This window comes from Tamandua tetradactyla, chromosome 4 (genome assembly GCF_023851605.1).
Source record: "Tamandua tetradactyla isolate mTamTet1 chromosome 4, mTamTet1.pri, whole genome shotgun sequence".
NCBI lineage: Eukaryota > Metazoa > Chordata > Mammalia > Pilosa > Myrmecophagidae > Tamandua > Tamandua tetradactyla.
The window spans coordinates 80,665,669-80,690,428 of record NC_135330.1 but is presented as its reverse complement, the minus strand read 5'-3'; the positions used below and the strand labels follow the sequence as shown (position 1 = coordinate 80,690,428).

The 24,760-nt window shown below is 37.6% G+C and overlaps 1 protein-coding gene across 1 annotated transcript in view; it reads left to right on the top strand.

Moving 5' to 3' along the window:
• Window positions 1–241: 241 nt before the first annotated feature.
• Window positions 242–24,760, top strand: part of LOC143680304 (serine/threonine-protein kinase MARK1-like) — a 50,392-nt gene continuing 25,873 nt past the window's right edge. The window contains exons 1-4 of the mRNA XM_077156809.1: window positions 242–279; window positions 416–461; window positions 14,378–14,531; window positions 14,838–15,031. Of these exons, the coding sequence (XP_077012924.1) occupies window positions 242–279; window positions 416–461; window positions 14,378–14,531; window positions 14,838–15,031 (432 nt within the window). The remainder of the gene's footprint in view (window positions 280–415; window positions 462–14,377; window positions 14,532–14,837; window positions 15,032–24,760) is intronic.

Below are 24,760 nucleotides of genomic sequence, written 5' to 3'. Positions count from 1 at the left end.
TCTCCTTAAGATACTGAAGATGGTATTTTTAAAGTCTTTGGTTGGGATGTCCATGGCTGGTCTTCTTCATTGATGTTTTCTGGATTTTTATTATCCTCTTCCTTTGCAAGCACCATCATTTCCTGTCCCTTTGTTTGACTTGTACTCTTGTCACACATACTTACTTTATTATTTTAAACTATTAACTCTGGGATTTACTCCCCGAGACGCCTGTTTCTTTAGTTTGTAACCAGTCGGCGACATGACGGGGATTTTTGTGTCCACCCTCCCATCGGGAATGTGAGCTCAAGGCTAGTGCAGGTGCAGGGTCCTCCTTGTCTCTTCTGGACCCGGGTCTTGTCCTGGGCTTGTGTTTGCGCACAGCCTTGGGGGCTCCCCTGTTTATGGGAGTTTGAGTGGCTCCTCTGCTCCCCAGGATAAAGACCTTTCCTCTCCTTGTTCCACTGCCAGGTTTACAGCAGGTGAGCTAGAGCAGCGTCCACCTCCATTGTCTCTTACACTGCTGTCACTGTCTCAGCTACTTTTGTGCAGAGGGCACATGCTGGTGGGTGGCAGGGATCCCAGAGGAGGCCTCCAAGTCATCCTTTCCTGGGTGGGTCAAGGCCACACGCAAGCTCCACATTGCCAGGAGACGGGATGAGGAAGGGCCAGGAAACGTGCCAGGGTTTCCTCCATGGTTCCTCAAACCTGTGCTTTTTTGACCTGTCCAACAAATGAAGCCCTTCGCTGATCTCCACAGCTCTGAGGAAGCAAATTGTCTTTGTCTCCTCCATTGCCCTTCTCTGAAGCGGGTTAGAACAATGGCTGCTCTTAGAGCCCAGCCTCCGGTGGTTAAGCCAAGCCATGATCAGCAATTGGCCTGTGCCCACCCCGTATCTTGGAGAGGTGGACATGAATGTCCTTTTCCGGCAGCAGCAAGCTGTGTCACCGGCCACACCCCACTGCTGCCTTCTATGAGGGCGGGGTCTGGGCCATGCTAAGTAGGTGAGAGCATTTTACTTGTATTTACTGTAATTCACCAGCCTCTTCCCTGATGCTGTACAGTGTTCTACTGATTCCAGCATTTCAGAATAGCTGATTCAAGCAGTTCCTGCCTGTTTAGTAGTTGTGGCAGAAGGACTGATTCCTGGCGCTTTCTGTCTGTCCTGTCATCTTCCCACAATCCTCTCTCTATTTGTTTTCCTCCTTCTTTTCTTTCTTTCTTTTTTTTTTTTTTTTGTTTTTTGGCATAGGCAGGCCCAGGAATCCAACCCCGGTCTCTGAGAATTCTGCCACTGACCCAGTGTTGCAGCGCCCTCTATTTGTTTTTAAATTTATTTTTGAGGAACTCTGTTTTCCTTCATGATTTAATTAAAGCTCCTGAGGAATTAATGTAAATTTATTTTTATTTGCTCTGTTTTTTGAAATTATTATTATTTTCATATTTTAACAGTGAAGGAATGTACTCTATTAGAAAGGATATATTATGCAAAGATATGCAAGAATTGACCCTGCTGTTAGATGTATCAAAGGCACTATGACAATTTATAACCACGTTAACAGCCACCACCTATATAATACCTCTGCATTCTTTATAATTTGAGGGCCTGCGGGAAAAATCATAATACTGATGCATTCTTCCAGGATCAAGGCTGTGACTTAGAACATGGCATTTCTGACCTACTTCTAAGTAACTGCAAAGTACCCCAGCAACCACACTTCACTGTCAAACACTGGCATGTGTGGTCTGAGAGTCAGTGCATGGCTGATGCTCCATAATAGAAAGATTTAGGGAAGAGCTTATATCCCATTTTTTAAAACTTTCTTATTGTATAATATGGCATATATAGAAAGCAAAGAAAGAAAAGCAATAACTTTCAAATCAACTCTTCAACAAGCAGTTACACAACAGATCCTGGAGTTTGTCATGGGCTACTGTTTCATCCTCTCAGATTTTCCCTGTAGCTCCTCCAGGACATTGGAGGCAAGATGGAATATATATATATATTTTTTTTTCTATTATCATAATCAACTTTTTTTCTTTTCTGTGAAAAATAACATATATACAAACGAGTAATAAATTTCAGAGTACTTCACAACAATTAGTTGTAGAACAGATTTCAGAGTTTGGTATGGGATACAATCCTACAATTTTATGTTTTACTTCTAGCTGCCCTGAGATACTGCAGACTAAAAGAAATATCAATATAATGATTCAGTACTCACACTCATTTGTTAAACCCTCCCTTCTCTGTAAAACTCCGCTATCACCTTTGATTTTTCTCCCACTCTTTAGGGGTATTTGGGTTATGCCCATTCTAACTTTTTCAAGTTGGAGAGGGCTGTTGATAATATGGAATGGATGGGTGGAACTAGTTGATGTTTTGGAGAGGCTGGCCCTCTAGGTTTCAGGACTTAACTGGTCCAGGAACCCATTTATAGGTTGTAGGTTTCTGAAAGTTACCTTAGTGCATGGAACTTTGCAGAAGCTTATATATCACCCTAGGTGTTCTTTAGGATTGACTGGAGTGGATTTTGTTGGGATTTGGCAACTTATGTAGGTAGCAATGTCTAACTGAAGCTTGTGTAAGAGTGACTTCCAGAGTAGCCTCTTGACTCTATGTGAACTCTCTCAGCCACTGATACCTTATTTGCTACACTTCTATTCCCCCTTTTGGTGAGGATGGCATAGTTGATCCCACGGGCCCCAGGCCAGACTCATCCTTGGGAGTCATCTTCCATGCTGCCAGGGTGACTTTCACCCCTGGATGTCATTTCCCACATAGTGGGGAGGGCAGTGATTTCACTTTCAGAGTTGGGCTTAGAGAAAGTGAGGCCACATCTGAGCAACAAAAGAGGGCCTCCAGAAATAATACTTAGGCATACCTATTGGTAGGCTAAGCTTCTCTGCTATATACATAAGCTTCATAAGAGCAAACCTCAAGATCAAGGGCTTGGCCGATTGATTTAAGTGTCCCTGATGTTTGACAGAGTAACTGGGGTTTTCCTGGTGGTAAAGTTTTAATAGTTCCATAGTTTTTCTCCCATCCCTCAAGGAACTTTGCCAATACTTTTTGATTATCTGCTTAATATCCTCTGAGATGTATCCAGGCATTACATAAACTATACAGGATTAAAGGCCCTCATTCTTATTCTGGGCTCCCTGTGTTTCAATTGTTTGAAAGATCTGTCCAGACCGTTTAGTTAAATTATGTACTACAGAAAATTTAGGTTCTGGACAAAATAAACCTTTCTTCCTTTGGTCTCAAAGAGTAGATGATGTTCTAAATTTTAAACAATATCTTACTTACCCCTGTAGTTTGAATTACCTTAATCCCAACCTGATCAGCTTCATTCTTATCTCTAAATACCAAATTATACATATATAAAACAGCCTCTCAAAATCCAGAAATACTAATTACCACTCTGCATGGTATGTTACTGCTTTAAGACCTTACAATCTAGGCCTTTGTTTTCTTATAATCATTTTCTAAATGAGACCATACAATAATTGCTCTTTTGTTTCTTGCTTATTTTGCCTCACCAAGTGTCCCACAAGTTCATTTGCAATGTTACTTGCTTCACAATTTTGTTCCCTTTTGTAGCAGCACAATATTTGATTATATATACCTATACACCATCATTTGCCAATGTACTTCTCAGTCAGCACATCCTTCAGCCACCTCCATTCATTAGGCATTATGTATAATGTCTATTCTTTCAAAGACACCATTCTGGAGCACAGATAAATATTGAAAAACTATGCACTTACTCTCCTAGTATAGCCCAATAACAAACCTGACAGACCCAGAAAACAGTAGGCTAGTTTATCTTTAAAAAAAGAATCTAAAAATTCCTAAATTACATTAGCACATAATATATTAAGATTATTTAAAAACAGCTATACTGCCCAATCAAAAATATTTTTCACCATTGGGAATTCCATTAAGACATTTATGGAATTTGCTATCCCTCAATATATGATTGAAATGAACTTTTAAAACTAGGAATAGAAGGAACCTTTCTTAATAGAAAAGGTTTCAGGTGGAAACTATAAGCATATACTTAATAATAAAATACTGGCTTTCCCATTAAAGTCAAATAATGATATCAACAGCTTTTCAGCTTTATACAAAGGTTATAATCAAGAAAATGAACTGGATATAAACATAGTACAAGAAGAGACAAATTGAGATTATTTACAGATATAATTTTTTTCCACCTAGAAACTCAAGAGTTCAGCAAAGCAGCCATATTGAAGAATGATAAACCAAAATTTTTGATATTGCAATTTAAAAAGAATCCAAAACTCTCACTCAGCAGTGGTCATGTGAGCCACATATTGGAGATTTTCAGAATTTTAAATGTGAATACCCTTTTTCTACTTTGAGGAATTTATTATTTAACAGTATTCACAAAATTGCACAAATATATATGTATATGTATACACACACACACACACACAAATGGGAAGCATCCCCCACCATTTTATTTTGAAGATTTCAGAACCAATAGAAAAACTGAAGGAGTAGTATAATCAAAACCTGAATGTCATCCTCTTAGTGTTTTGCCATACTTGCTTTCTTCCTCCCTCTCTCTATTTTTGAAGATATAATTATGTATACATTTTGTTACTGTTGAGCCACTTGTAGAATCATATCCTTTGTCCCATACACAGCAAAAACATTGCCCTACATAACCACCATGTCATTATGTCACTCAAGAAATTTGTCATCAATTCATTTCATTATCTTTTAAAATATAGTCCGTACTCAGATTTCTCCATTTGTCCCAAAAAGGCTTTTACTGTGTTTTAAAACATCTTGAACCAATAAAACTCATTCATTAGTATTTTTAGTTGCCTTTCATCGTGACACTCCTCTGATCGTATGATATTGACATTTTATAAGACCCGAGGCCAATTATCTTGTAGAAGGTCCCATATTACAGATTATTTAATTCATTAGATTCAAATTAAATTTTTTGGTAGGGAAAGATTGTCCATTGTAAAAAATAGCTTTATAAGAATTAAGTAATCTGCAGAGTGATACTTCAAGAATGTCACTATATCCTCCCTCCTCACCAGAAATGGCAGTGAATTGCAAAACTTGCTTATTTGCCTACTAACCTTCTTAGAAATTTATTTTAAAAAATGATCCTCCTTTGGTTAGCTTCTTAAGCTCTTTTTTTCTAACACTAATGAAATCTAATTTATTCTTGTTTTATAAATAATATTAATTCTTATTTTATAAATTATTAATAACTTTGATGTTCATGTAGACGTGTTCAAAGAGACTGAGCAAAGTCCAGCTTACTCACAGATGCCCATGGAAATTCGGTAGAATAAGGCTCTTACATCAGAACATTGGGATAATGTATTTTTTCACACCATCCATAAATATTATGATCTGTTATAAATCTACCAGATTCATATGCTTTTCTAATATTTGTTATAAATGATACCACATTTTTTATTGCATAGTCCTGTATGCTAAGTATATGTCCATTTTCTAAAATAAAACAATAAATAGTACAAGCAAATACACCTTACAAATAAAAAAGGAAGAGGAGGAGGAGAAGATATGCGATGGGTGTAGTGTGCCACAATGACTTTTGGAGCCTTCAATGATATAAAAAAATTCTGATTTTCAATTTAGGCAACTTCTACTCCAAAGCAACCTATAACTTTGTTAGTCTGCCAGTTATAACATAGAGTTTGAAACAAAACATGTAAGAACAAGTCCTTTATAGAATTGCCTGCATTTACAAAAGGCACATTTAAAGTTTTTTCTTTGGGAAATTCTTTTTCAGAATTTAGGGAGGAAAAATGTAGGAAAATTCACTGTTTTCTACCACAGTATACCTCCAGAGGAGAGTCTAACGTGAGAATAACGAAAGAAAGTTTATGATGAACAGCCGATCTTACAGAGGTTTATATTGATTTGTTTTACAGAGAGAACAGTATTTTTTTTTGAAGCAGGATTCTCAAAGGAAGACAAAGGAATGAATTCATTAGTCCCAGAACACCAGATTGTCAGTTGTTTCGGATATACCTTGAGCCTTGCTTGTTAACCAAACCTATTAAAATAGGCTCCTTTGGATAAACTTCTTGGTTTCAGTGCAAGATGGATTAATGTTCTGATGACTTATGATGACTTATAGAATATGTCATATTAACAAACACTTCCAGAATTTTTCTTACATTGGGAAAAAAATGGGTTTTAAATTGCCTATCTTAAAGAGATTTTTATATGCACAAAAGCAAGAGCTTTCCCTTCCTAGTCTTAAAATTCAGTCTTAGACAGATGTAATTCTGAGTACTTTTGCATTGAAGAACCATGCTGAGCTTCTGAAATTTGATACTGTCTTTTGAAATGAGAGGCAAAAAATAAATGTTAGTGATCTGAAACAATTATAGGAGTATTTTCGTCAGTTCTTTACGTTGTCACTTTTATTATTTTCCACTTAGGTTGAAAACCTTCTCCTTGATGCCGATATGTAGACTGAACAGTACTTGTTGACCTATTTGAAATGAGGGACCAAGACCCTCAGCTCGCAGCATAAGCAACAGTTGTATAAGGTGCATTTGCCAAATTAGGAAAAGAGTGGATTTCACAGGAAAGACGGCAAGTTCTATTTGGGAGAGCTGAATTTGAGGTTACTGTTGGATGGAGCTATCTAATAAGCTTTTGGATATAAAGATCTGTATTTGGTGGGAGAGAGGTGAATAGAATTCTAGATATAGGAATTTGCCTCAGAGAGCACACAGAGCACAGAGTAATGTACCAGGAACTAGTCTAAGGACTTTACGTGTATTAATGCACTTGATCTTCCAAAGGGCCCTACGAAGGAGATACTGTTCTTATGGTAAAAGAGAGGAATCTTCAGTGAAGCTGCTGACAGCCAAGGAAATGGTGTCAGACAAGCCAGGTCAAGAGAATTTTAAGAAAAGGCAGAGTACACACGGTTATTTCTAACATCTTTGAATTGTTACTACTAAGATTTTAAATTTCACACCTGAGATTTTTAATATTCCTGTTAACTTCAAGGTAAAGGATGCACTAATTTTACCTGTATACCAGCCATCCCATGCATGAGTGAAAATAGAATTTGACTTGTATTGAATATAAACTACTGAGGCATTATAGTTTGGAACCAGATTCGCTTGGTTTGAATCTTCATCCCCACCCCAGTATAGCCACTACCCATGTGTCTTAGGCAACTACTTAATTTCCCTGTGCCTTAGCTTCCTTAGGGTCTTTGAAAGTCTTTAGAACACTTCCTGGTATATCATTCTGCTTGTGTAAGTTATTATCTCTTATAATCACCAATATTATCCTACCATGCATCTTTAGTATCACTTATATGAATTTAGATTGTTTATTGGGATGCCAGTGACTCAGTCAAAAGTTTGCTGGTAAAGTACTATTGCATTATGGAGAAAGGAATGATATATGTAGTGTTACAATCCATAAGCACAGAACATCCTTCCATTTATTTAGGTCTCCTTTGATTTCTTTTAGTAATGTTTTGTAGTTTTCTGCACACAAGTCAATGTGCTGGTTTGAAATGATGTATGTACCCTAGAAAAGTCATGTGTTAATCAAAATCCCATTTCATTCAGAAAGAAAAGATAGACAATAAAGATTGAGATGTTATAATCTAGGAATGCCTAGAGTGTATAATAATAGTGACTAAACGTGCAAATTTTTAAAATGTTTGTGCATAGGAAGAACAAACACTACTGCAGGGTGTTAAAATAGATGGTAATTTATATTTTAAAATTTCACCTTATGTGTGAGAATAAAGCAAAAAATGTTTGTTTGGTACAAAATTTATATTTTGACTAGTGCATTTCCTAATATAACTTATGTAGATAGCTTGATTGAACACCATAAGTACTTGGAATCTTGGGTAGGACATGAGATTTTGTTGGTTTCTTCAGAGTGATGCCCTGATGCATCTCAGAGTGATTGGGTCAGTGAGTGGAAAAGTAATTGCAAAGTCCCCTTCGGGGAATGGTGAGAATGGGGAGAAATTCAACTTTCCCATCTCACAAGCAGTGTGGACGGCCAAGGCTATAAGCTGAGCCCCGAGATTTGGGGTTTGTTCATATGAAACTCAAGCCCACAAAGGATAGGTCAAGTCTACTTAAAATTTTGGCCTAAGAGTCACCCCCAAGAGAGCCTCTTTTGTTGCTCAGATGTGGCCTCTTTCTCCAGCCAACACAACAAGCAAACTCACCACCTCCCCCTCTCTACGTGGGACATGACTCCCAGGGGTGTGGACCTTCCTGGCAACGTGGGACAGAAATCCTGGAATGAGCTGAGTCTCAGCATCAAGGGATTGAGAAAAACCCTAGAATAAACTGAGACTCAGCATCAAGGGATTGAGAGAACCTTCTCAACCAAAAGGGGGAAGAGTGAAATGAGACAAAGTGTCAATGGCTGAGAGATTCCAAACAGAGTAACCATTCTTACACTTTAGGTAGATACCACCTTGTTATTTAAGATGTAATGGAGAGGCTGGAGGGAACTGTCTGAAAATGTAGAGCTGTGTTCCAGTAGCCATGTTTCTTGATGATGATTGAATAATGACACAGCTTTCACAATGTGACTGTGTGATTGTGAAAACCTTGTGTCTGATTTGATGCTCCTTTTATCTACCTAGTCAAAAGATGAGTAGAACATATGGAATAAAAATAAATAATAGGGAGAACAAATGTTTAAATAAATTTAGTTTGAAATGCTAGTGATCAATGAAAGCAAGGGGTAAGGGGTATGGTATGTATAATCTTTTTTTTTCTGTTTTCATTTTATTTCTTTTTCTGTTGTCTTTTTATTTCTTTTTCTGAATTGATGCACATGTTCTAAGAAATGATGAATATGCAACTATGTGATGATATTGAGAATTACTGATTATACATGTAGAACGGAATGATCATTTGTTAATGTTTTTGTTAATTTTTTTAATTAATAAATAAATAAATTTTTAAAAAAGAATTTTAAAAAATCCCATTTCATAAAGGTAGAATAATCCCTATTCAATACTGTATGTTTGAAACTAATCAGATCATCTCCCTGGAGGTGTGATTTAATCATGAGTGGTTGTTAAATTGGATTAGGTGATGACATGTCTCCACCCTTTAGGTGGGTCTTGATAAGTTTCTGGAGTCCTATAAAAAAGGAGACATTTTGGAGAATGAAGGCAATTCGGAGCATGCAGAGAATGCTGCAGCACCATGAAGCAGAGTCCACGAGCCAGCGACCTTTGGAGATGAAGAAGGAAAACGCCTCCCGGGGAACTTCATGAAACAGGAAGCCAAGAGAGAAAGCTAGCGGATGACGCTGTGTTTACCATGTGCCCTTCCAGCTGAGAGAGAAGCCCTGAGTGTGTTCGCCATGTGCCTTCTCACTTGAGAGAGAAACCCTGAACTTCATCGGCCTTCTTGAATCGAAGTACCTTTCCCTGGATGCCTTAGATTGGATATTTCTATAGACTTGCTTTAATTGGGACATTTTCTCAGCCTTAGAACTGTAAACAAGCAATTTATTAAATTCCCCTTTTAAAAAGCCATTCCATTTCTGGTATATTGCATTCCAGCAGCTAGCAAACTAGAACAAGTCCTTTACATCCTTGATTAGATTTATTCCTAGGTATTGCATTCTTTTAGTAGCTATTCTAAATGGAAGTTTTTTTCTAGATTTTTTTCATCCAATTGTTCTTTACTTGTATATAGAAACACTACTGATTTTTGCATGTTAACTTTGTACCGCACCATGTTGCTGAATTTATTATTTCCAGTACCTTTGCTTTGGATTTTTCAAGATATTTTTATATTAGATAAGTCATTTGCAAATAGGCACTTTTACCTTTCCTTTCCAATTTGGATGTCTTCTGTTTCTTTTTCCTGCCTAATTGCTCTAGCTAGAACGATGTTCAGCAGCAATGGTGATGGTGGATGTACTTGTTGTATTCCTCATCTTAGAAGGAAAGCTTTCAGTTTGTTCACCAGTGAATGTGATGCTACTGTGGGTTTTCATACATACCTTTTATCATGTTGAGAAGGTTTCCTTCTATTCCTCGTTTTCTAAGAACTGTTACCAAGAAGGGGTACTGGATTTTGTCAGATGCCTTTTCTGTAGCCATTGAGAAAATCCCATGGTTTTTTCCTTTAATTCTTTTAATGTGGTGTTTTAGGTTTTCTTAAGTTGCTGATCCACCCTTGTATATGTGGGACAAATCACAATCATGATGTATAATTTTTGCTTGTTTGTTTTTGTTTTGCTTTGCATAGGCAGGCACCAGGAATTGAACCCAGGTCTCCAGTATGGCAGGCGGAAATTCTGCCACTGAGCCACCATCACACTGCCCTGTATAATTTTTTTGATGTGCTGTTGGATTCTGTTTGTGAGTACTTTGTTGAGGATTTTTGCATCTGTATTCCTACAAGATCCTGATCTTTAATTTTCTTTTCTTCTGGTAATTTTTACCTGGTTCTGGTAAGAGAGAGATTTTGGCCTCATGAAATTTGTTATGGAGTATTCCCTCCTCTTCAATTTTTTGCAAGAGTTTGAGTAGATTTGATATTACGTATTCTTGGAATGTTTGGCAAAATTCTCCTGTGAAATTATCTGGTCCTGGTCATTTCTTTTTGGGAGGTTTTTGATTACAGGTTCCATCGTTATTAATTATTGGTTTGTTAAGATTTTCTACTTTTTCTTGAGTCAGTGTAAGTCATATGTGGTTTCTAAGAATTTGTCTATTTATCTAGGTTATCTAATCTGTGATATACACTTTTTCATATAGTTTTTTTTTATTTCTCTGGGGTTGGAAATAATGTCCCTCTTTTCATTCATGATTTTAGTTATTTGTATTCTTTTTTTCTTTATCAATCTAAGGTGCATCAGTTTTATTGATCTTTTAAAAGAACCAACTTTTGAAGATTTGTGATTCTCTCTATTGTCTTTTAATTCTCTATTTCATATATTTCCACTGGAATCCTTGTTATTTCTTTCCTTCTGCTCCCTTTGGTTTAGTTTGTATTTTTTTTTTCTAGCACCTCCAAAACTCTGATTTGTGATCTTTCTTCTTTTACAATTTAAACATTTAGAGCTATAAATTTCCTTCTCAGCACAGACTTTGCTGCACCTCATGAGTTTGGGTATGTTGTATTTTTGTTTTTATTTGCCTCGAAACATTTCTTAATTTCTCTTGTGACTACTTCTTTGACCATTGGTTGTTTAAGTGACATTGTTTAATTTCCGCTTATTTGTACATTTTTCATTTCTCCCTCTGCTACTGATTTCTAGCTTTATTCTGTTGTGGTCAGAGACAATATATCAGATGATTTCAGTATATTTGAATTTATCAAGACTAGCTTTGTGATCTAAAATGTGGTCTATTTTGGAGAGTGATCCATGTGAAGTTTATGGATAGAGAAGGAAGTTTATTTTGCTGTTTTTGGGTGAAAAGTTCTATATACGTCTCTTAGGTGTAATTGGTTGGTAGTTTCGATCAAGTCTTCTATTTCCTTATTGATCTTCCATCTAGATATTTGTTCTAGTTTGAAAGCTGCCAGAATCTGATGTACCAGAAATAGAATGGCTTTTAAAAAAGGGAGTTTAACAAGTTGTGAGTTTACAGTACTAAAGCTGGGAAAATGTCCAAATTAAAGCAAGACTATAGAAATGTCCAGTCAAAGGTATCCAGGGAAAGACATCTTGGTTCAAGAAGGCCGATGATGGTCAGGGTTCCTCTCTCATCTGGAAAGGCACATGGCGAATATGGTGGCTTCTCTCCTGGCTTCTTGTTTCATGAAGCTCCCCTGGGGGTGTTTTCCTTCTTCATCTCCAAAGGTCTCTGACTGCGTGGGCTTTCTCAGCTCTGAAGCTTTTTCCAAAATGGTTCCCTCTTAAAGGGCTCCAGTAAGCAACCCCACCTCGAATGGGTGGAGACACATCTCCATGGAACCCATCTAATCAAAAGTTACCATTCATAATTGGGTGGGTCACATCTCCACAGGAACAATTCAAAAGCTCCCACCCAGCAGTACTGAATGCGGGGATTAAAGGACATGGTTTTTCTGGGGAACACCACAGATTCAAACCAGCACAATATTCTATCTGTTATTGAAATTGGCACATTCAAGTCTCCTACTGTTAATGTAGAACCACTGATTTCTCCCTTCAAATCTGTCAGTATTTCCTTCATATGTTTTGAGACTCTGCTGGTAGGTGAATACATATTTATAATTGTAATGTCTTCATGTTGAGTGAAACTGTCTATCAGTATATGATAATCTTGTTTGTCTTTCATAATAGTTTTTGACTTAAAGTCTATTTTATCAGATATTAGTATAGCTACCCCAGCTCTCTCTTGGTTACCCTTCATGATATGTATTTTTTTCATTCTTTAACTTTCAGTCTGCTTATTTCTTTGAATTTAATGTGAGTCTCTTGTAAACTGCATATAGTTGGATCATGATTTTTTTATCCATTCTGCCAATCTCTGCCTTTTGACTGGAGAGTTTAATCTCTTCACATTTAAATAGACTAGTTACAGTGTGATACTTTTCTCTACCATTTTGCTATTTAGACTTTGCAAGTCTCACACCTTTTTTGACCCTCAACTCTTCCATTAATATGCGAATTCCATATTTATTTAGTTTTTGCATTGTACTATTTTTGAATTCATCTCATTTATTTCTAAATAATTTTGATATATCTGCTTTGTGGTTACCATGGAGTTAAAGTTTAACATCCTAGATCTATAACAGTCCTTTTTGATTTGATATCAACTTATGTTCAATAATATACACATACAATGTTCCTATATTCCTCCACTTCCCACCTTTTTTGTACTTGTTACAAATTTTATCTTTGTATATTGTGTGTCCGTATTCATCGTTGTATCATTACTTTTTATTCATTTCCATTTTAGCACCACTAAGAAGTAAGAAGTGGACTACAACACAATAGTATTGGCGTTTATAGTTTCCTGTTTGATTACCTTTATTGGAGGTCTTTATTGCTTTATGCCACTTTCAACCACTGTCTAGTGTCCTTTCCTTTCAGTCTGAAGAACTGCATTTAGTATTGCTTGTAGGGCAGGTCTTGCTGGATATAAAATTCTTGGTGGGCAAATGTTTTCTTTCAGCATTTCAAATGTTTTCTATGATTGTCTTTGTCTGTCCATGGTTTCTGATGAGGAATCAGCACCTATTCATGTTGGGATTCCCTGGTACATGACTCAGTGCTTTTCTCTTGCAGTTTTCAGCACTCTCTCCTTGTCCTTGGCATTGGACCATTTGATTACCATGTGTCTTGGCATGTTTTTCTTTGAGTTTATCCTGTGTGGGGTTTGTTAGGCTCCTTGAATGTGCATATTCAGGTTTTTCATTAAGTTTGGGAATTTTTCCATCATTCTGTCTTTGAATTTTTCATTTCAGTTATTGTCATCTTGGGCTCGGTTATTTCTATATGGTTCTTTTAGAGAATTTCAAAGAGATTCCCATATGGTTCATTCATTGTTTTCTTCATATCCTTCACTCCTTTCTCTGTGTTTTCCTTTATCTCTGAGCATATTGATGATCATATTTTTAAGTCTCTGTGTGGTATGTACAAAGTCTCGTCCTCTTTGTTACTGGCTTCTGGATTTTTCCCTTGTTCTGTGGCTACGCCATCATTTCCTGCTTCTTTTTTGTCTTGTAATCTTTTGTTACACACTGTACATTTCAGTATTTTAAAGGGTAAACTGTGAGATTTAGTCCCTGAGTTGTCTCTTCCTTAATTTTTTTGTCCAGCTAGTAATATGATAGAGATTTTCTTGAATACCTGTTGTGGTATTTACCACAATTTACCAGCCTCTTTCCTTTCATTCTTTCTTGTAGACACTGTACAATATTCCACTAGACTCCAGGGTTTCAAAATAGTTGATTCAGACAGTTCTTGCTAGTTCAATAATTGTTTTGGTGGAGGGACTGATTCCTGGATTTTCTTATTCTACCATCTTCCCACAATCCCCTTTGACTCTCTTAGTCCCAGTTTTTCATCTGTTAAGTGCAGGTTAGTATATCATGGTTTTGTAGTAAGAGCTTGACATGGTGTCGTATTATACCATGTGGTAACTGACAGCTGTTATTTAGTGCATTGATTAAACCAAGCATCCAGTGCCATCTGCACAAGATAACGGATTGCACGTACTTATGGAAGCATGTTATGTCCAGTTTCCTCCCTTCCTGTTTACGAGCTTGAAGTTCTGTATCCAAACGACATATATATATATTTAATCCTGATTACTACTTGTATAGCTTTGAATGGATGAGGAAGTCAAGAGTGCACACTGGTTGTGTGATTTTTTGGTTTTCAAGTGCTGGTGGTCTTTCTCTTCCTTGCAGTTGGAAGGAGGTGAATCCTTATCCAGTGGAAACTGGTGCCAGAGGTCACAGCCCAGCAGTGACTTGAACAACAGCACGATTCAGTCCCCTGCTCATCTGAAGGTCCAGCGAAGCACATCAGCAAATCAGAAGCAGCAGCGGTTCAGTGATCACGGTGGGGAAAACATTCAAATAAGTGGAAAGACACACAGACTTTACCCACACCTGTGTTTTCAAAGCATTATATGTTCACACCTCTGTGTGCTTGTATGTTTGTGCCTCATCCCATTTACCACAGATTTACATTACTGGCTGATAAATATAGTCCCCTTTACAGGACTGGCTTAATTTTTATAATCAAGTAGTTTAATGTTCAGAGTGAAAATATGAAATACAGGTATTCTTTATACAGAGTTTCTTGTTCGTAAGAAGAAAATGTCTCAGTTGCTTTTCAGCTCACTGTACTGTTTTTTCATTTTAGTGGGTCCATCTATTCCTCCTGCCGTGTCATACACCAAAAGGCCTCAAGCTAACAGTGTGGAAAGTGAACAGAAAGAGGAGTGGGACAAAGACGTTGCTCGTAAACTTGGCAGCACAACAGTTGGATCAAAAAGTGAGATGACTACAAGCCCTCTTGTCGGGCCAGAAAGAAAAAAATCTCCAGCCATTCCAAGTGTGAGTAGATACTCTAGTATATTACAATTTGTGGTAGTTATTTGTTGTCAGAACTTTTGTCAAAGTCTTTGAAAATCTTCTTTTGTTTTATTTTTTAATGTTTCAAAATTTTAAAGTGAACCATACATTTGAAGACTATGCAAAAGAAGACAAGGTTCTCATAGATGTAGTCAAGAACAAAAAAATGTAATATGAAGTCTAAAAATACAAGTAACACTCAACCTCACCCCAAAATGGTACATGAAACTTTTCTGCCTCATTTTCCTGTTGTAATATTTATTTGATGTTATAGTGGGACATTTAATATTAAATTTACAGATAAGCTTTTAAATGAAGGAATACTCGGTTAATAATAATAAAGCCAGCTCCTATTATTCGTTTAAAACAGCAAACTCTACAAATCATTCAGTGGGAACTGGAAGGTAGACTGAGGCACCTTTCTGTAAAGCATCAGAAAAAGATGAAAGTATATAAAATAGGAAAGAAAACTATGACATGTGAAAGACATAAATAGAATCTGTAGCGTTTGGGTAATAGGAGTTGCAACAGAAAAGGTAGAAAATGAAGGGAAGGAAATATTTGAAGAAATGACAGTGAATAAAGAAAGATAAGACTTCATTTTGAAAGAATGCAGAATAGCAAATAGATGCCAAAAAGAAAACCTATCCCTGGACTCGTTCAAGGGAAAATTATAGACATCAAAAACAAAGAGAAGTGTTTACAAAGTTTCCAGAGTGAGAGAACAGGTAACCTTTAAAAGAACAAGAATCAGACTGACATTAGATTTCTAAGAGCAACACAAATGCAGGAAGATAATTGGAGTAATATTTTTTAACTATTGAAAGAAAGGGACTTTTTTTAAAATTAAACATAACCACATACAAACACAAACATTCTCACCATATGATCATTCCATTCTTCCTATACAGTCAGTAACTCCCAATATCATCACATAGCTGTATATTCATCATCATGATCATTTCTTAGAACATTTGCATCAATCCAGAAAAAAAACAAACAGAAAAAAATCATACATACCATACCCCATCCCTCCTCCCCACCGACCACCAGCATTTCAATCCACCAAATTTATTTTAACATCTGTTCCCCCACCATTCATTTATTTTTAATACACATGTTTTACTCATCTCTCAATAAGGTAGATAAAAGGAGCATCAGACACAAGGTTTTCACAATCACACAGTCACACTGTGAAAGCTGTATCATTATACAATCATCTTCAAGAAATGTGGCTACTGGAACACAGCTCTACATGTTCAGGCAGTTCCCTCCAGCCTCTCCATTACACAAAAGAAAGGAACTTTGAGTCTAGAATTTTATATCTGGCCAAATTGTCACTAAACACGGGTACAAGATGAAGCATATTCTTTGTGTAAAATGTCTCAATAGTTGTGCTACATTGCCACCTATCTGAAAACACCCTTAGAAGAAGTACTTATAAGAGGAAAATAAGATCTAGAATGTTGCTGTAAAATATATGGGAATTGTAAGTGATCAAATAACTTGTTAAAAAAAAGTAGTAATACACACTCAAAAAAAAGGAAAAATACTGAAAATTCAGGACCAGAATTCTGGACAGAGTCCAGGATGAGTAGATGAAGAAATTAAAGGATTATGAGAACATGCTGAAATACTTGCCTTGTTAGGCAAAAGATAGGGTTATTTTTAAGAAATCAGTAAGGGTAAGCAAACATGAAATCCAGGAACTTTGGGGCAAATTATATGAGAACAAAAATAGGATTTATGACTTTTAAACCAACAGAATGGGAAAAAATGATCTAGACTATGGGAAGTAGGAAAAAAGAAGAAAGAACGAATACTTGAGTAGAAACGTGAAATAAGATGCTAGAAAACCCAACATAAACTTAATCGTAAGCAGTGTAAATGGGTTAAAGTCACTTAGACCTGTTGTTTCATATAGCTGATTGAAATTGTAACTTTTTGAGTGTAAGATTAGATTATCACATGGTCTGAGAAACAGACATGTATTATTCCTTATAAGAATTGATGCATATGACAGTTTACCTTCCATCTGATCTCCTTGGAAAGAATTGAACTATAATAGGGTTTAATAAAATTTTTTAAAGTAATTTTCCTAATCATTTCTCTTATCTAAACATCAACCAGAGGACAATTTTCAGTTTCATCCCCTCACATAGCAGAAAGAAATCATTTGGGGACCCTTATTTTCTACCACCCCTTATATTAACCTGCCATGTGACTCAGCTCAGTCTCCTTTACCCATGAATATATGCAGTTTTGACTGCTTCTGTGCCTGCCTTAAAGTAGTGCTGCTTCCCTAAAGTTCTCTCCCCATATTATGGAAATCCTGTCTCGGTAGATAATTTCAAGTCCTGCCTCTCAATGGAACCTGTTACTGAATACTCAAATCCTCATAATCCTTTCTGATTGTTGATATCATGTAATTTAACTCTTAGTTATATGCTGTCTTATATTGTTCACTGTTATTTCTTCACATTAATCTCATCTCCCCAATTATATTTATCTCCTGTTTTATACTGACAGAGTAGCCTCCTCAAAATCATTGCTAAACTCCATAGTTTGTATTTAAACCATATTCGTTAATTTAAGGAAGGCATAAAAGCTAGGATATTTATATATATTCAAATTAGCTTTGCCATATTTATTTCTCTTTTATGTATTTTTAAACATAAATGTCAAAAGATCTTGGTAAAGAGATTCTTTTCTTGGCCATTTAGTACTAGAACATATTATTTATTTACTGTTTTAGTTTTGGTAATTTGAAAAGCCAAAGGAATATTTTTTGGAAAATAAGCAATTCAGAGTGTTTAAAATAAAATTAATAGTCACCCCTTTCCTATCTTTTACCTTTTAGTCTCACCTTCTAATTAACTAGTCCTTTGGTATAACTTCTTTAAACGGCAGCTCCAGTCTGCTGTCACAGCCTTCCTGGGTATTTCTCCTTTCAGTTGTTGTGTTCTTCAACTCCAGTAATTTCTGTTTGGTTCATGTTTAAAATTTCTCTGTCTTTCCTAAGATTCTCATATTACTCATGAATTGTTTTCCTGATCTCCATTATTTCTTTATATGTATTTCCTTCATCTCCTTGAGTACTTTTAAGATCTTTTTTTTTTTTTTAAACCTTTGCTCCGTATGTCCACAGTCTGGTTTTCTTCACTGGTGTTTGTGCTGGTTTGAAAGGATGTATGCACCCTATAAAAGTCCTGTTTTAATCCTAATCCCTTTTTGTAAAGGCAGCTGTTTCTTCTAATCCCTATTCAATACTTTATGTTTGAATCTGTAATTAGACCATCTCCCTGCAGATGTAACCCAATCAAGAGTGGTTGTTAAACTGGATTAGGTGTAGATGTGTCTCCACCCATTTGGGTGGGTCTTGATTAGTTTACTGGAGTCCTATAAAAGAGGAAACATTTTGGAGAATGAGAGATTTGGAGAAGGCAGAGATTGCTGCAGCACCACGAAGCAGAGTCCACCAGCCAGCGACCTTTGGAGATGAAGAAGGAAAATGCCTCCCGGGGAGCTTCATGAAATAGGAAGCCAGGAGAGAAAGCTAGCAGATAATGCCGTGTTCCCCATGTGCCCTTCCAGATGAGAGAGAAGCCCTGAGTGTGTTCACCATGTGCCTTCTCACTTGAGAGAGAAACCCTGAACTTCATCGGCCTTCTTGAACCAAGGTATCTTTCTCTGGATGCCTTAGATTGGACATTTCTATAGACTTGTTTTAATTGGGACATTTTCTCAGCCTTAGAACTGTAAACTAGCAACTTATTAAATTCCCCTTTTAAAAAGCCATGCCGTTCCTGGTATATTGCATTCTGGCAGCTAGCAAATTAGAACAGTGTTTTCTGGATATTTATAATCCTTTTCCCTTGCATGGGTCATTATTTCCTGTTTGTTTGGTACTCCTTTGTAGCACAGTGCTTATTTTAATATTTAAGATGTTAACACTGGGATAAAGCCCACTTGATTATGGGGTATAATTCATTTAATGTGCTGTTGGATTTGATTTACAAATAATTTGTTGAGGATTTTTCCATCTACTTTCATTAGTGAACTTGGTTTGTAGTTTCTTTTCTTGTTGTACCTTTATCTGGCTTTGGTGTTTGGGTGATGTTGGCTTCATAGAATGAGTTAGGTAGTACTCCCTCCTTTACAGATTTTTAAAAGAGTTTGAGCAGGATTGGTATTAATTTTTCTTCAAATGATTGGCAGAATTCACCTGTGAAGCTGTATAGTCCTGGTTTTGGTGACTGATTCAGTCTATACTTAGAGTTGGTCTGTTGAGGTCTTCTGTTTCTTCTAGAATCAGTGTAGGTTGTTCGTGTGTCTAGGAATTTGTCTGTTTCATCTAGGTTGTCTAATTTGTTGGCATACAGTTGTTCGTAAATCCCCTTATGATCCCTTTTTACCACAGGGTCAGTAGTTATGCCTCACCCCAGCTCATTTCTGATTTTATTTGTGTCTCCTCTCTTATTTTTGTCAGTCTAACTAAGGGTTTGTCCACTTTTTAAATCTTTTTGTGGGTTTTTTATCTTCAATTTCATCGCTTTCTGCTATAATCTTTGTTATTTCTTTCCTTCTGCTTGCTTTGGGGTTAGTTTGTTGTTCTTTTTCTAGTTCTTCCAGCTGTGCAGTTAGGTGTTTGTTTTTAACTCTTTCTTCTTTTTGAAGGTAGGCATTTAGCCTATACATTTCCCCTCAGCACTGCCTTTGCTCTGTCCCATAAGTTTTGACATGTTGTATTCTTGTTTTCATTCGTTTCCAGATATTTACTGATTTATCTTAGAATTACTCCTTTGACCCACTGATGGTTTAAGAGTGTGTTGTTTAACTTCCATATACTTGTGCATTTTCCATTTCTCTGCCTATTAATGATTTCCACGTTTATTCCATTATGGTCTGAGAAAGTGCTTTGTATAATTCAGTCATTTAAAGTTTATTGAGACTTGTTTTGTGACTCACCATATGGATTCACCCTGAGAATGTTCCAAGAGCCCTTGAGATGAATGTTATATCCTGCTACTTTGGAGTACTGTGTTCTGTATATGTCTGTTAGGTCTCGTTCCTTTATCATATTATTCGAATTCTATTTCCTTATTGATTCTCTGTCTAGATGTTTTATCTATTGGTGAGGGTGATATATTAAGATCCGCGACTATTGTTGTAGAGATGTCTAATTCTCCCTTCAGTTTTGCCAGTGTTTGCCTTATGTATTTTGGAGTACCCTGGTTAGGTGCATTAATAATTATTAATATACAGTGTCTTTCTTTGTCTCTTACACAGTTTTGCACTTGAAGTCTCTTTTTCCCCAGTATTAGTATTGCTATCTCAGCTCTTTTTTGGTTACTGTTTGCAAGAAGTATCTTTTTTCCAGTCTTTCACTTTCAACTATTTATGTCTTTTGGTCTAAGGTGAGTCTCTTGTAGACAGCATATATCCATTCTGCCAATATGTGACTTTAAAAAAATATTTTCGCTGAAAAATCTTCACACACATACATTCCAGACATGGTGTACAATCAATGGCTCATAATATTATCACAAAGTTGTGTATTCATCAAAGTGATCATTTTTTAGAACATTTGCATCACTCTAGAAAAAGAAATAAAAAGAAAAAAGAAAAATTTCATACATGCTATACTCCTTACCTCTCTCTCTCATTGACCATTAGTATTTCCATCTACCCAATTTATTTTACCCTTTATCCCCCCTATTATTTATTTAGTTTTAATCTATATTTTTTATTCATCTGTCCATACCCTGGATAAAAGGAGCATCACACACAAGGTTTTCACAATCACACAGTCACACTGTAAATATATCGTGTTCAAGAATCAAGACTCCTGGAATACAGCTTGTTCTAGTTTGTGAGCTGCTTGGGCTGCGCTACGTTGAGCTCTCTCATGTAAGCACCAGTCGATTAAGTCAAACATCACTCATTGCAGCAGGCACACCTCCTAGCTGACTGCAGATGTCATCAGCAACAAATGAGGTTCACATACCATTGGCTCCTGTCCACTGAGGAGATCACCTTTTTCTCTGCCTCACTCTCTCCAGGCATCGGGGCCACTCCTGGGCTCTCTGCCATTTCTGGGGCACATGCTCAACCCCTCCATGTGGTGGCAGCCAGGCTCTCCCCAGTCCCCAAGGAGCATGCTATACCTTCTCAAAGGCCTGAGGCGGCACAACTCTTCCATTGCAATGAGATGGAAGACTCACCCTCTGCCCTCAGGGCAAACTCACCCTCTCCATGTATATGGGTGTGTGCTGGTTTGAAAGGAAGTATGCCCCCTAAGAAAAGCCATGTTTTAATATAAGTCTCATTTTGTAGAGGTAGGATAATCCCTGTTCAATACTGTATGTTTGAAACTGTGATTGGATCATCTCCCTGGATGATGTGATTTAGTCAAGAGTGGTTGTTAAACTGGATTAAGGGATGACATGTCTCCACCCATTTGGGTGGGTCTGGACAAGTTTCTGAAGTCCTATAAAAGAGGAAACATTTTGGAGAATGAGAGACTCAGAAAGGGCAGAGAATGCTGCCGCACCACGAAGCAGAGAGTCCACCAGCCAGTGACCTTTGGAGATGAAGAAGGAAAACACCTCCTGGGGAGCTTCATGAAACAGGAAGCCAGGAAAGAAAGCTAATAGATGACACCATATTCGCCATGTGCCCTTCCAGCTGAGAGAGAAGCCCTGACTGTGTTTGCCATGTGCCTTCTCACTTGAGAGAGAAACCCTGAACTTCATCAGCCTTCTTGAACCAAGGTATCTTTCCCTGGATGCCTTTGATTAGAGATTTCCATAGACTTGTTTTAATTGGAACATTTTCTCGGCCTTAGAACTGTGAACTAGCAACTCATTAAATTCCCCCCTTTAAAAACCATTCCGTTTCTGGTATATTTCATTCCGGCAGCTAGCAAACTAGAACAGGGTGTGTCCTCTCTCCTGGCCAAAGAATCTTGGCTTCAGACCTGAGCTTCCATGGTTCACACTCTGCAAACTCCAACTAGTCCCTTTTGTGTCCCCCTTTGTCCAGACTGGCAGTGGTTCCATTTATACCAACAGTCTCTTCAATCACTCCAGGACTTCTCCATCATTCTCTTCACAGTTCTTCCAAAATCGTCCCCTTGTCCATTTAAAAGCCATTCCAACATATTTGGTGTTTGCAAACAGCAGCAGCATCCCACTCTCCGGTACCAAATCTGTTCTAGTTTGCAAGCTGCTTGGGCTGTGCTACATTGCACTCTCTCATGTAAGCACCAGCCAGTTAAGTCAAACATCATTCATTGCAGCAGGCACACCTCCTAGCCAACTGCAGATGTCATCAGCAACAGATGAGGTTCACGTACCATTGGCTCATGTCCACAGCAATAGAGCTAGGCACCTTCACCTGGCCAAGTTGACAACTAAGTCTAACTCCCACACAGCTCAAGTGTTTCAGGTACTTCCCTCTAGCTACTCCAATACCCCATAAACTAAAAAGGAATATCTATATAGTGCATAAGAATAACCTCCAGGATAACTTTCAACTCTGAAATCTCTCAGCTACTGAAATTTTATTTTGTCTCATTTCTCTCTTCCCCCTTTTGGTCAAGAAGGCCTTCTCAATCCCTTGATGCCAAGTCCAGGCTTATACCAGGATTTCTGTCCCATGTTGCCAGGGAGATTTACAGCCCTGGGGTTCATGTTCCATGTAGGAGGAGGGCAGTGAGTTCACTTGCTGAGTTGGCTTAGAGAGAGAGAGGCCACATCTGAGCAACAAAAGATATTCTCTGAGGGTGACTCTTAGGCCTACTTATGAGCAGGCTTAGCTTATCCTTTGCAGGCATAAGTTGTACAGGGGCAAACCCCAAGATCGAGGGCTCAGCCTACTGATTTGGTTTCCCCACTGCTTGTGAGAATATCAGAAATTCTCCAAACAGGAAAGTTGTATATTTCCTCCTTTTTCCCCATTCTCCCAAGGTCCCCTTCTTTAATTACTGCCTAGATAACTCTGGGATTTATCAGGGCATCAGACGAACCCAGACAAACCACCAAAATCACATGGTATTCAAGATTCCACATACTGAACGGTGTTCAACTAAACTGACCATAGAAGTTAAATTAGGAAATGCACTTGTCATCATCAGGTTCATGTGTCAACTTGGCCAAGTGGTGGTACCTGTTTGTCTGGTTGGGTAAGTGCTGGCCGGTCTTGTTCCAGTGAGGACAATTCATAGAGTTAAATCATTATCATGTCAGCTGCATCCACAGCTGATTCCATTCGTAATCAGCCAAGAGGAGTGTCTTCTGCAATGAGTGATGCTTAATCTATTCACTGGAAGCCTTTTAAGGAGGATTCGGAAGAGACAGGCTCTCTTCCTGCTTCTGCTGGTGAGTCTCTCCTGTGGAGTTCATCCAGACCCTCCATCGGAATCGTCGGCTTCACAGCCTGCCCTGTATATTTTGGACTCTGCATTCCCACAGTTACGTGATACACTTATAAATTTTATATTTGCGAGTATTTCCTGTTGATTCTCTTTCTCTAGACAATCCTAACTAATACAGCACTACCCAGAATATAAATTTTACACCCAACAAACAACTCTCCCTTTAGTCTCACACAGAAGTTGAAGTTTTAAAATGTGGACACCATCATCCTTGTGCTGGTTTGATATGATGTATGTACCCTAGAAAAGCCATGTTTTAATCCTAATCCCTTTTTGTAAAGGCAGCGTTTCTTCTAATCCCTATTCGGTATTGTATTTTAAATCTGAAATTAGATCATCTCCCTGGAGATGTGATTTAATCAAAAGTGGTTGTTAAGCTGGATTAGGTGACAACATGTCTCTGCCCATTTGGATGGGTCTTCATAAGTTCCTGGAATCCTATAAAAGAGGAAACATTTTGGAGAATGAAGGAGATTCAGAGAGAACAGAGAACGCTGCAGCACCATGAAGCAAACAGTCCACGAGCCAGCGACCTTTGGAGATGAAGAAGGAAAATGCCTCCCGGGGAGCTTCATGAAACCAGAAGGCAGGAGAGAAAGCTAGCAGATGATGCCGTATTTGTCATGCACCCTTCCAGCTGAGAGAGAAGCCCTGAGTGTGTTCGCCATGCACCTTCTCACTTGAGAGAGAAACCCTGAACTTCATCAGCCTTCTTGAACCAAGGTATCTTTTCCCTGGATGCCTTAGATTGCACACTTCTATAGACTTGTTTTAATTGGGACATTTTCTCAGCCTTAGAACTGTAAACTAGCAGCTTATTAAATTCCCCTTTTTAAAAGCCATTCTGTTTCTGATATATTGCATTCTGGCGGCCAGCAAACTAGAATAATCCTTTGCCCCATATTCCGATGTACCTTAGTCCTATCCAGATCAGCTTCATTCATATCTCTACTCGAAGTCTAATCACTTTTACAACTTTTTAAACAGTTCCTATATGGGGTACTGCTGACTTTCATAGCTTCAGAACTCTAACTCTGAGTCTCAGGTGTCACATAAATACCTGAAGTTTCTGGGAACAGCCGTATTATGTACAAACAGCTCAGTATCTCAGGATTTAGAATTAATAGGTACATCTCCTGAATATATGTGACTGCTCTAAGAGCTTACAATCTAGGACCCTTAACAGTAGGCCCCAACCTGATAACCTGTACTCTCAACGTTAGTTCACTGAGTTTTATATTATAGTTAGTTCATATGATTGAGGCATGATAATA